Source organism: Lepeophtheirus salmonis, chromosome 11 (assembly GCF_016086655.4).
Source record: "Lepeophtheirus salmonis chromosome 11, UVic_Lsal_1.4, whole genome shotgun sequence".
NCBI lineage: Eukaryota > Metazoa > Arthropoda > Copepoda > Siphonostomatoida > Caligidae > Lepeophtheirus > Lepeophtheirus salmonis.
Window position 1 is genome coordinate 21134631 of NC_052141.2, and position 13421 is coordinate 21148051.

The following is a 13421-nucleotide window of genomic DNA, read 5'->3' on the forward strand; positions in this document are numbered from 1 at the left end:
AATGTGGGAGCGGCTTTTTTTAGTTATTAAAATAGGGTTAGAGCCTTAATTTTTTTATAAGACTTAATTTGACCCGGATATGATCTTTCTAACATAATCTATGTATTTCTATTTTTTTATTGTGCATTTTTGCTGATTTAAGGTCGATTTGCAGTGGTTCCATGTGGTTAATCAGAATATTTGTTTGAAAGAAATTGAATATAATGATTTCTCGCCAAATTTTGTTTTCATGTGACGTCAGTGTCGGTCCTTTTGGGAGCCTAAACAACCCAACTTTTATGACAATGAAACCCTTTTTTTTTCATTGATATTAAGGAAAATAGTGAACCTTTAATTCGTCAAAATGAGATAAACCAATAATAGGACTTAAACCTGAATGTCTATCAAAGATACATGCCTCTATTGCCTAGTTTTGTTGGTATATTTGACCCAAAAATATATTTAAAAAAATTTCCAATATCGTTATATAACCTTATTTCCGTATTGTAGATAAAAGTTAACTATGACAATGGAAGGGGGGAACAAGATATTTTACTCATATTATACGTCTTTTCTCGTTTCTAATCGATCAACAAATTGTTAATTGTAGTATTTGAGACATTTCAATGGGATTTTCAGTACCTATTACTTTAATTATATACACATATCATTGGACAAAGTGGTATTCATTCTTTTTTTAGTTTCTAAAGCCATTTGATGGAGTTTTATGAAGGTTTTAGTGGAAATTTGTCTACATTTATGTTGCACACCTATCAATTTTCCGCCTCCCAGATGGCGTCTCCTTCAAATGTAGTAAAAACTCTGTATTTATTAATAATCCTTCCGTCCCCCTCTCCTTGCTCAAGCCTCTGCATATGAATAAAAGGCAATTGGGGCACCAATTTTCGAACCAACATAAAAAGAACATATAGAAATTGTATTAATATCTAGCATAAATATTATCCTCTTGTATACGAAAGGCCTATTATTAAAGCATAACGTAGTGCATAGTACTTATAGTTCCTTTCCAGATAAATTATAATCATTTGAGAGTATTTAAGACCTCTTCTTTTCTATCATCATGACGTATGCACATTTTATTTTAATCTTTCATGAAGGAGAGGACACGTCTTCATTTGAAATGAATTATAATCAGTAATCTATGGTTTCACACTTATCATCCATAAGCTGAAATAAATAAATAAAATCATTAAATATCATGATAGATCATGACATTGTGAGCCTGCCTCAGGAGAAGGGAGGGGAACATTTAATGTGTTATTTAAATCATTTATATTGTACATATAGTGGGGACAGATACTCACGATGAAAAAATATATATCATTACTTAAAATGACACTCAAGAGCCTTGAAATAATTTCTCTGACAGTCAACAACTGCAATATCACGTCCACACTGTTGTTATTTCTCTCAACCTCTCCTTCTTAAAAAAGAAACTGGGAGAGGCCCACAATCAATAGTGGATGAGCAAAGTAAAAATATATTTTATTCGCAAGGTACCGCAGCAGTATTTAAGTTAACAACCACGTCTTTGACGACATTCACCCATATAAATTATATAGAGAAGTCCCTCTCATACGCTGGGAACACAAATCTATAGATTCTTATCCGTTATCAGAGAGACTTGAAGGGAGAGAGATATTGCCTCAGCTGGCTCATTTTCTTCGCAACGTCTCACGGCTGTCATAGCAGCTGAGAGAAAAATACTTTGATTACTTCAAATGCTATTTACTGAACTAGCAATCTACCAAATTTCAATTCAATAAATAATAAAACTATATCATTCCTTAAACTTTTTTAGTTTATGTCCGGCAAACTTGTATATAATACTTGTCGAACATAAAAGCAGGCTGTAATTGTATTCGGGAATAGCCATGAGGAATCTAAAATGATCGATGAAGGTATTTACCTTAAATTATATTGATTAGTGCATGATATACCTTGGGGGGAAGTCAGTGTTTTAATGATTTTATTATGTGTGATCAAATTTCAATATAAAAACAATGTTAAACAATAGAAATATATTGGTTCTGAAGGGGGAAAAAAATACACCTCTGAGTCCTTAAATCTTAAATGAAGAACATCATGAACCAACTCAAAACTAGTGATGGGTCGATTAATAGGAATTGGAGAGTGAGGTTTTTTTTTTCTCGAATCAGGATCAGCATCGAGAACATAATGTTTAATTTGCGATTTATTACTTTTCTAAACTATGAAAAAAAAAAAAAAAAAAAAAAAAAAAAAAAAAAATAGGCACCTCCAAATTAAGGAATTTTTGCAAATTACAAGAAAATTTAAACTTAAATTTTTTTTTTTCAAAATATTTAATATTTGATTTTTTTCCAAAAATTTTTATTTTTTGAGAACAGCCTTGGATTATAAATTTTTTGGGCAATAGTCTTGGGTTAGAAAAAAAAAAAACCAGCCTACTTTTATGTTGATATGTCACCTACACCATAATACTAAGTATGCAAAATTTATAAGTACTCGTACATCGCTAGGCTAAGGAATCCTTTGTACCATCGAGAACCATACATACATTGCATTTAAAAGTAATTCCCAGATCATGACTTGAACTTTCTCTTTTTTTATTATCTCCTTTTCTGAGTAGTACGAGTGAAGACTCCTTACCTAGTTTGTATGTGATCAAATACGTAATACATTACCGGGTATTTCATGAGATTGTGTTAACCCATTTTAAATTTCATGAAACTTGGAGAGTGTATGTTTGTTTTACAGGATCCCCCCACGTCACTTACACGCTTAAAATGAACTCCGAAAGAGGTTTTTGGATCATGCATGATATTTGTATTTCTCTAGAGGGAAATAACGCCCAGTGATATTTTTGACCAGCTCCAGGAGTTCAACAACACATTCTACCTCGTCAAGCAGTGGCTTGCATCCAGTGAGAATGAATAAGAAGCTCTCAGGCGCAAAAACCGGGAAAAAGTTGACATGAGAGCCATGATAATTCCCTCCAACATCTTTGATTTGGCCCTGCTTGACTTTACGCTCTGACTGCACGTATAGTCGTGGGCACGGGAGGTAGTGTTGTGTTGTTCCATATTTATTCGGCCCTTTGAATTTATTATAAAAATATCGATGATATCTTAATATAAATAAGATATATGAAATATGTCAGAAGATTACATTTTTCATTATAATACAATATAATACGAGCATGCTATATTCTTATAATTTATTATATTATATAACGGAATAATTAAAAAGAGGAAAACCACACTGATTGACGTTACGAGGGATGATCGAAGTAACCTTCTGTAAGGACTGACAAATGCTACGTACTGGACTGGATGGGACCGTGGTCCTAAATAGATACCCGCACAACACTACTCTGAGGGCATGAAATAATATTTATTTGCAAATGGTGTGCATCCTTTAGACCTCGCTTGAAGACCATCATCACCACAAAGGGATACCGAATTGATAGTTAACGCGGTTCTCAATGAGTGTGTGAAGAAGAAGAAAAAATGAAGATGTTGCTACTTGTTATATAAATACATATATTATGTTATTGAAATTATAGTTGAAAGGTGTTTGAATTTCCATGCAACACTCGGTATAACTCATTTTGCGTTATATAGAGTGTATATTGGATGTGTTTTTAATAATTATACACATGCAAGGCTCTACATCGAAGATCTTTTTGATTGAGGCAGTAATAACATCATTAATTATAGACGATCGCATGAAAATATTTTTCCATTGATAATTTTACTTTTATACGTATATATGCACATACAAAATAACCCTGGAACTCAATGTTCATGTGTTCCGGAAGGAGTCCATTATGATTCAATCTCTGTATCCATTTTTCAAATAACACGGGCTAGTGGCATGCAACCGAAGGTCACACTGTATTTTGTGTATAACAGTCACGGTAGTACCGTCGGATTCCAAAGTTTTGTTCGAGACACGAAGCAAAAATATCCAAGTAGGACTTACATATATAACACCCCCAACTAATCCTCATTCTGTCAGGTGCACGTCATGATTACTAAATATTTAGGTGTCCTCCATTCAAGAACTGTGATAACAGCAACGGAAAAAAAGAAAAAAAAACACCTTATTTAAGTTGTAACTATCACGTGTTCTGCTGACGGATAAATAACAATTAAAAATAGAAGCCTATAATTCTCCTTCCTTGCTAATACGATTGAATTTTTACAATTCTGAGAAATAATAAGATTAAAACCCCGTGTGTTTTTTTTTTTAAAACTATCCTCACAAGAATGTAGACATTTTTCACATCCCTAGTCATGTCTATCTCCCCCATGATAAATAAAACATCTTTTGCCAGTATCTAAAAATATAAAATCATTATATGGGAACCCTGAAAAATTGGATTAGCTGCCATGACGTTTTATTAGATCAGCTGTAAGCAGCCGTGATTGAAAGTAATTGATTGATGGTACGATTAAAAAAAGAAAAGAAATCGTAATGCCAATTCTGATGGGACTTCATTAAAAGTACCTATGCGGGCTCTTTAATATTTTAAATAATAGTTAAATATATACAATTTTGCTATCAGGGGGGTCCTCAAGGTTTTAAATTACATGGTGGGGGAATTCGAATTTTTTGAAATAAAATTTAAAAGTTATAATTTGATATTAATTTTTTTCAAAAACCTACGACAATTGTAAAATTGAAAAGGACTTTTATTTATTTTCACAAAAGTCTTTTTCAATATCACAATTCGTCCCAGAAAAGGGATGAACAGAGGAACAGGAGTAACCAGAGCCTCCTGAGGGATCCTCTGTATAAGGGGATCCATAAACACAAGGGGTCTCACTACAAGAAGAGGCAAGCGCTCTGATTGGGCATCAAAAAAAAAGGAATAAGACTGAACAACTGTGTTGAATACTACTTTATACAAATGAATTAAATTAAAAACTTGGATACTGACAATCAATATTTAATGGATAGATTTATAAAAATAATTTTGTTTTAACTCGCTTAGTGATGGGAAAAATAAGAGTTAGTAGTAGAAAGAAAAAAAAATTCGAAATCCGCAGCTGTTCACAAAAAAAAAATAGTTAAAAATAAAATGAAATAAAAATTAACTTTTCAGTATAAAATTTTTGGAAAAAATACTTTGTTATTCAGAGAAAGTTATTTTTTTATTTTTGAAAAAAATTTAAAAAAATTATCCAAAAATCTTATTTAAATATTCTTGTAAGAATCAAAAATTCTTTAATTTTTGTGGGTGTTTTGTTTTTTAAAACAAGGAAAGTAATAAATAGTTAATTAAGATAATTAATAAGAATCGTAATCACAAATTAAACATTACTTTCCCGATTCCGATTAATTATCCCATCACCAATAAACATGAATCAAACTCCGTGTATAGCAAGGATGTATAGGCTGGAATTACTCCGATGTCGAACCTTTAATTCTACTCAGAGTCCAACAAAGACATTTTATTCCCTTCTGTCACTTACTCAAATGTAAATATCAACAACATATGATTAGTGATGGAAATCCGGAGTACTTTTTATCTCGCCTTTTTTTTTTTTTTTTTTTTGGAGTCTGTAATCTGTAGAGTAAATTTTCTATTCCTGGGAGGTTGTCATTATTATTTTACCCATGACCAGTGTTGTACAAGTTACTTCCAAAATGTAATATAGTTCATATTTCTAGTTACTTGCATTTGAAAGTAATATGTTTCTTTACAATATTACCTTCTGTCTAGAGTAATACGTTTCCCACCAGCACATACAAATTTCTCTGATAAATGGAAAATAGAGCGAGTTTAACCACTTAGAAAATGTTGAATTATCATTCCTTGTTGCCATCTTGAAATCTCGCATCCAAATCCTGTTCTTCTTGTGTTGATTTAAAACAGTCTTCTTCTCCTCTTTATTTAGAGCTGTTGAGCCTGTGTTATTTTTTGGAAAGCACCTCGACTTGAGACAGTTCAGATTGTAACCTGCGTTACCGGACTCAGTAACTGTAATAATATTACCGATATATATTTAGTAGCGCGTTATTTTACTCCGTTACTGCCTAATGTAATATATTACAGTAACGTGTTACACCCAATTCTGCTCATTACTGGTCAACTTCTTTTCTTCCCACATTCAATTATATTCAACACCTGATCGAATATTCGTGTGTGCTCATAAAAGACTGAGGATTTGTTGATGAGTTACAATTGTAAGTCCTTGAGGATCGAAATCCGAGTAATTCTAGCAAATATCCTTGTTGATATTTTTTCTCCTTCCTTCCTTCCTGTTCACGATCTAATGAAACGCCATGACAGCCCAGTTACTCTCCTCCAAAACATTCTTCAAATTGTCAGGGTTACCAGATTGATTCCCAGTTTATTTTTTCTTATATGCTCAAGAAAAAAATAATAACGAATGCAGTTTTGGAAAATTAACCAAACTCAATTCGGGTTTCAACTTCAAAAAGTATTCCCGCGTTTCTGTCCATATTTTATACAACTCTAGTCACATGTGTAGTGTCCGCCCTTATTTAGGAATGACGATTGGAGTCTCTTCCAGTTCCGTCTATGCACTTTAGTCCTGAATATCAGTCCTAAAACTTATATAGGAGGATCCATAAATCTTGTAAACTAGAATTCCAACAAAATTAATACTATAAATATATGTGTGTCTGAGCTATCTTAATCTTTAATGTAGTGACCATGATGGCTTACAGGCGGAAGAGGGTCTGGCCCCCGCTGCGGATGTAGTCCTCCATGTAGGGGTCCCAGTGCTGGCTGGTAGGGACTTTGGGGATCTCGGTGTTTGGATGACGGATACTGCAGGTCTTCCCTCGACATGCACCCAAAAGGCCTAGTCGAGGGGCTTGGCATAAGGGCTGTAGGAGGGTCAAAAGACTCATTCAAAAGAGTTTTGCAACAGGTTTCTTTCAATGATGGTGTCAATGATGGATCATCATGATCTATAATAATATTTTTTTCTCGAAACATCTTTTATTGCAGTCAACGTAAAATTTCCTTCAAAATGAGTGCCAGTTCATTCCACATGGCCACCATTTGTGGCAACAACAGCTCTCAGGCGCTTTGGAACTACTTTAAACGCTGTATGGATGTTCCCCACTGACAAGTTGTCCCATGCAGACATTACGGTGACCTTCAAGTCGTCGACGCTGCCGTAGGAAGTTACACTAAGCTTGCTCTCCAGAATGGACTCTATGGATACATTTATTACGTTCAGATCTGGGAAAGAAGGAAGCTACATGCCTTTGTTCCAAAAGTGTTTGAAAGTGGGTTGGTACCACTCTTACACATACTTTGCAGTATGTGAAGGTTCTCTGTTCTGCTGGAAGCAGTAAGAACCTGCCCAGTCCCCTGTTCCCGGATCCAGGGAAGTACTTGAGACTGTAACATGTCCATATTTACACCTTGGCCTTTACACTCTTGGGAATGAAGATCAAGTGATTTTGCCTGCTGTAGGAGGTAACTCAGACCATCACCGAGCCCAGCTTTTGGCCCTGAACGTGTGCACCCTTAATACAATTAATTAATAGTGTAGTTAGTAGCTACGCTATTTTAGCTGTATTAGTTAGTATTCAAGACTGATAAGGACTGGTCCTCGGACTGACAAATTATATTAGGACCAGACTAATTGGAGTGCAGTTTTCTGTGTTTTAGACCGATCTAACACTGGTACTCTGAGAGTCCAAATCCCTGACGGTCTTAAGCCCTGGTAAGACCTGTTCTAAGCCTGGAATGGACAGGATGAATAAGGGCTAACACAGAACTACTCAAAGGTAAAATATAAACATATTATAATGCACAATCTCTGAGGAGAAATCAAAAAGAACGAAAATAAAGTTTTTGGTGAGTTCTCTACTCATTGACTAATTCATACAATGATAATCTCTTTTTCATACCTTTTCCCTCTATGTACATATGTACAATCAATGCTATTTATACACTTATGTTTATAATAATGTAAAAATGTGTATATTTATATTTACTTATAAACAACACAGCTGGAGAGAGTATTAAAAGAAGAAGAGAAATACTATGTAATCTTACCACCACTCACCTGAGTACCCTCATCACTCCTCACTAGGGATGTGATCTCTTTCTTCTTTCTTTAAAAAAAAAAAACAAAACCGTAATAGTGTAGGTACACTACGTTGCATGATGTGGGGAACTCATTCATCTTCTATATGATGAACTGCACTTATATGCCCATGTTCATGCTCCTTGGAAATATAATTGTACATAAGCAGTACATTAAAATCTGAACTCTTTGAATTGTAAACTAGAATTCCAACAAAATTAATACTATAAATATATGTGGTTCTGAGCTCTCTTAATCTTTAATGTAGTGACCATGATGGCTTACAGGCGGCAGAAGGTCTGGCCCCCGCTGCGGATGTAGTCCTCTATGTAGGGGTCCCAGTGCTGGCTGGTAGGGACTTTGGGGATCTCGGCGTTTGGATGACGGACACGGCAGGCCTTCCCTCGACATGCACCCAAAATGCCTAGTCGAGGGGCTTGGCATAAGGGCTGTAGGAGGGTCAAAAGAGTTTTGCAACAGGTTTCTTTCAATGAGGGTGTCAAAGTGGCCTCTCCACCCTCACAAACCTCTTTCCACCCATTTTTTTGATAGCTCTCTGGACAATCTGGTGTGAAACCCTAAGATCCCTTGTATGAGCCCTCATTGACTTGAGGGGATTGGCCTGGCCTGTTTTCTCGTTCGGATCCATTTTGGCTTTTTTTGACAAGGTCCTTCTTCCTTTCCAACGTTTCATGCTTGCTGACGGCGTAGACGGTAGCTCAGGAGACACTGAACTGCTTGGAGTGCGCGAATATAAATTCGTCCATCACGTTCCAGGGTCATTTTCTCGACTTGTACGTAAGCTAGAGAGGTCAAGTTTGTTTTGTTTTCTAACTAATTGTTTATACTTTAATATATCGAAAAATAAATTAATTTCAATTAATTCAACCTAATTATTGAATTAGTAAGTGTTCAGATTTCAATGGACCGCCGGGTACCCTAGAAACCGAGAAATGTTTTTTCTAGTGTACAATCTGAACAAGGTTTTTTTATATGATCCAAAACTGTTAAAAGTATTTTTTGTCTTCATGAAGAGAGAACATCAAAATATACAGTAATAACTAGTGCCTGTTCTCATAAACTAATAATTTTTTAGATAGAAATGGATGATAAATCGTATAAGTATACCAACGTACTCCACACTCAATTTTGAGACGAATCATTCTTGTTTCAACGGACCACATATGGCTCTTGACCGATTCTATAGATGTATTATGGATGACGTCAGTTGTTTTTCAAAACTATGAACATCTATCTACAAAGACGTCTTTTGAACTTAAATGGCTTGTATTTATCCTATTGGTACAATTCCTAAATCAAAAATAAGGAAACAGTCGGTCCACGCCTTGTAAACAATCAAATTTATGTATTCGATGGGAGATCCTAAAATATCGTTCAACTTCGATCATGAAAAAAATCACTTCTGACCAAACAAAAAAAAAAAAAAAAGATTTTGGACCGAGTCTCAACACTAATATATACATCCCACTATTTAATTGACATATTTAGCTCGATTATAGGCTTTGTAATCAAATTTCTGGGAGGATTTGAAATACTTAAATATGCTAACTGTAGTTTAAAATCTGCATTTGATTAATGGGACTCAATTTGTCCCCGGTAGTAACCCTTTCAGTTATTAAACATCAAATTCAAATCCTATGATTGGGAATATCTATTGTTACTCCTCAGAGTGCAATTAGGAGTGCCACTTTGAAAGGATTAGTAGTTTTTTTATAGTTGAAATATATGTAAATGTATTGCAGATTCAATTTAGAGACAAGTCATTTTAATTTTCTTTTATGTTGACGTTGCCCATATATGTATATTGAGAGGAGAGAGGTCATCTAAGGAATATCATTTTTCGCGGGGTTGAAGGGGCTTTTGTCTTTATATATGTATATATATATTTTAAAACTATATAATTATCTACTTTGATGCCATCATTTTGACTCCTTCAACTTCATTGACTGTTCCACAGCTGTTTGTTTTTCTTTTTTAAAAGAAACATTCTTATAATATGATACACACACTATAGAAGTAATTCCTATGAAAATAATCATTAACGTCTCACCGGATGTATGTACATTAATAGACCAACATACGACGAATGATGGTTGGTCAGTTGGTTATTAGCGTGGAGTATCAGTATAAATGTAGAAGGTTGCCGTTTGTAGTTGGTCAAGAAAAAAGAGTTAGGAATTACCTCTTAGGTCTAATCTGTAATATGATCTATTGTACATAATTATATGTATATTTATTTATAAAATCAAAATACATAATGTATTTTGCCTTCAGCTGTCGATGTTTCTGATTATTTCTCCTAATCAATGTTATAATGTGCTCGCTCCTCCGTCTAAAATGCAACACTTTGGAAATTAGAAAAAATCTTTTATTTCAAAAAATATTATCCAGTTTGGAAAATTTTATTCATAAATACAATCAAGATACGCCTTATTTACATTACCAATCAATTTAGGCGCCTAAATGACCAGTTCCAGGCTGGTACAGAACTTTCCACAGCACTTCTTTACGAAACTAGTCTCTAGGTTGGCTCAAGCAGTGGTGATGCCGGCCTTCACTTAGTCCTTTGCATCAGACTCCTGAAAACCTCCCCTTGAGGTGTCCAAAAATAATTAAGTCCATGGGGAACAGATGGGGCTGTGGGTAGGCCAAGAGTCTTGCATCTCAAGCTCCGTCCAAAGGCTTCAAACCCTGACGAAGAATTCTCTTGTAGTCATTCACCAAGTGGTGTATAGTGGTCTGGCTGCTCTCAAATTCACGACCAAGACCATTTACGGTCGTCACCTTGCCTCGTCTGCCTTCTATTGTACCTTTTATTGCCTCAACCAATTCTTTTGGCCTTGATACGGACATTTTGGAAGCTTTTTGTATGACTCCAGTGCCGTGATTGGTTACAGCCCAGTACTTTAGATATCTCTGATGGGGATTTTCTACACGCGGGTAGCTCCAGAATGACTAGGTTTTTGATATGACGCTCTTATTTATTGGTTGACTTTACTTTTTTTTCCTACAGTTTCTTTAGATATTGGTTAACCATAAGTTATATGGTTTAAACATCCACATATAACAAATAAGACAAAGGCGTGCCATTTAAAAAAATGATTTTGAAAATTTCTTCAAAATGTATTTCTTTTATTAGGAGTCAAAAAGTTTCGAGTCCACACCTGGAACAAATCTAGTATTTCTATTAGGTTAAAAATGTTGCTGTATCTAAAGGAAATTGTATTATTAGTAGAGATGGGATTTTTGTATGAGTGCAAGGGCGAGAGCGAACCATATGGTACTACTAAATTAAGACCTTTGTCACTGTTAATTATCAAAATTTTGATTTTGAAAAAATAAAAATTTCTGCTATTCTTATAGGATCCTATACTTATATATATTTTTTATGTTTCCGTTGATTAGAACACATTTTTATGTTTATTTTTATTTTTTTATCTTAGAATAATAATCCCTGTGATGGAGTACAGTGTCTACATAATGGAAATTGCTCAGTGACTAGTAATGGAAACGTTGCCAAATGCCTTTGCAGTCCAGGTTTTGTAGGAAATCTCTGTGAAATATCCAGTGTGTGTACTGGAGATGAGTTTTGTCCTGATAATGGAGTCTGCTTGGATGGAGGAAATTGTGAGTGCTCTACGGGATTTGTGGCTAATTATGTTGGTAAGTTGAAAAAAAAAAAACGCTAATGCAATCTTAATTTCAAAACTTGGTATACACTAGTTTTAAGAATCGGTACAAGAAAGATTCTTCAAGTGATTCTTGACCGAGATTTCGGTTCAAAAGTTTTACCTTCCTCGTTATTTTGAAATGATTAAACTAAGGCATGAATTTTATTTTTTTCGGCTGTTTTAACTCATGAATAGTGAGTGGACTTCCTTTCCGACACCATTCAATTATATTCAAAACATGTTTGAAAATTCATGTATACCCAAAAAAGACGGAGTATAATTCTGAGGATGCAGAGTTACAATTGTAAGTCTATATTGGACTCGGAGTAGAATTGAGGATCGGCATCGGAGTAACTTTTGCTAATGTCCTTGTGTATTTTCTACTCCCTCCCTTCCCCTGTCACAGCTGATATTCATCTACTGATCTTTTCTTTTTAAATACCCAAAATACACACGATTATAACTAACTACACAGTCTCCATAAGTCCACCCTTTTAATTGAATGAAACTTTGATTTTTTTTTAGTTTGTTCCTACGTCATTTTTTCTTATTGGCTTGGACATATATATTTCGGTCCAAGCCGCAATCTCAGACTCTTGACAAAAATGTAATCATTTTCTAAACATGGACCTTCTTTTTTTTTTTTTTGGCTCTAAATTTATGGACCCATTTTGTATAGTCTCAATTTTCTCCCCTATTTGCCGGATTTATTAGTTGTTCAATTAGGCAATAGATTTAACTTTATATGACGTATTTGTGTCATTTTGAAGCACAACTCGCATACTCGACAATTCATCTATAGAATCCCTCTAGACCAAACTGTTGTTTGAGATGATTCACGACTAAAATTTCTTAAAGGACTGAATTAGTTCGGTCCACTAAAAATCCATCCAGCTTCAACTGTGAGTCAGTTCTAGCTCATTACCCTAGCAAAACGAATGAAAGTGCTCTTCCCAAAAGGATTCTCTGAAAACTTTTGCGAACTTATTAGCAGTTCCAACTCTGGACACTGAAATCCCGACCCTTGCCCTAATGCTGGAAATTACATATCAACAGAGACGGGAGCTCTCTGCTCTTGAGATTTTGTAGGCCCCAACTGTGAAGACTCTGCAAGCCCTTGCTATCCTTCTAATTCATGTAAAAATATACATTCCAACCAGCAGAACTTTGGCATCAGGCGTGGATTTTTATGCATTTCAATAGTTTTTCTTTGAGACTTCTTTAAAGGAGTGAATTAGTTCGGTCCACTAACGGTCTCAGACAGCTTTAATATAATTTTCGAACCGAACACAAACCCTAATAAATACTCACTATATATATATTTTTTTCTCTCTTTAAATTTCCCTTTCAATTTGGAGGTAGGATTTATATATCTATATATTTGTAGAAATGAAGAATACCTATTATGCAACCTCATATCTTGAAACGAATGTGACTTGCTCATATTTTCTTCTTATTTCTCCACTTCTAAGTATATACATACATAACGGATATCTGCTCATGTACAGAAAGAACTAATCTTAATCCTAAAATTACGTATTTTTTATCTCTTTAAATCCCTACAAACCCTTTCTCACACATAATAATTACAGACAATAAAATACCACCGTATTTTTAAATATGTTTCTTTACAATGCAATAAAAAAATATTTGTACATGCGGGGTG

At 34.6% G+C, this 13421-nt stretch overlaps 1 protein-coding gene across 2 annotated transcripts in view; it reads left to right on the plus strand.

The window, feature by feature from the left end:
• Positions 1-13421, plus strand: part of crb (cell polarity complex component crumbs) — a 48807-nt gene that overhangs the window by 19182 nt on the left and 16204 nt on the right. For both annotated transcript variants that reach the window (XM_071891775.1, XM_040721727.2), the window contains exon 5: positions 11528-11747. In XM_071891775.1, coding sequence (XP_071747876.1) covers positions 11528-11747 — 220 coding nt within the window. The remainder of the gene's footprint in view (positions 1-11527; positions 11748-13421) is intronic.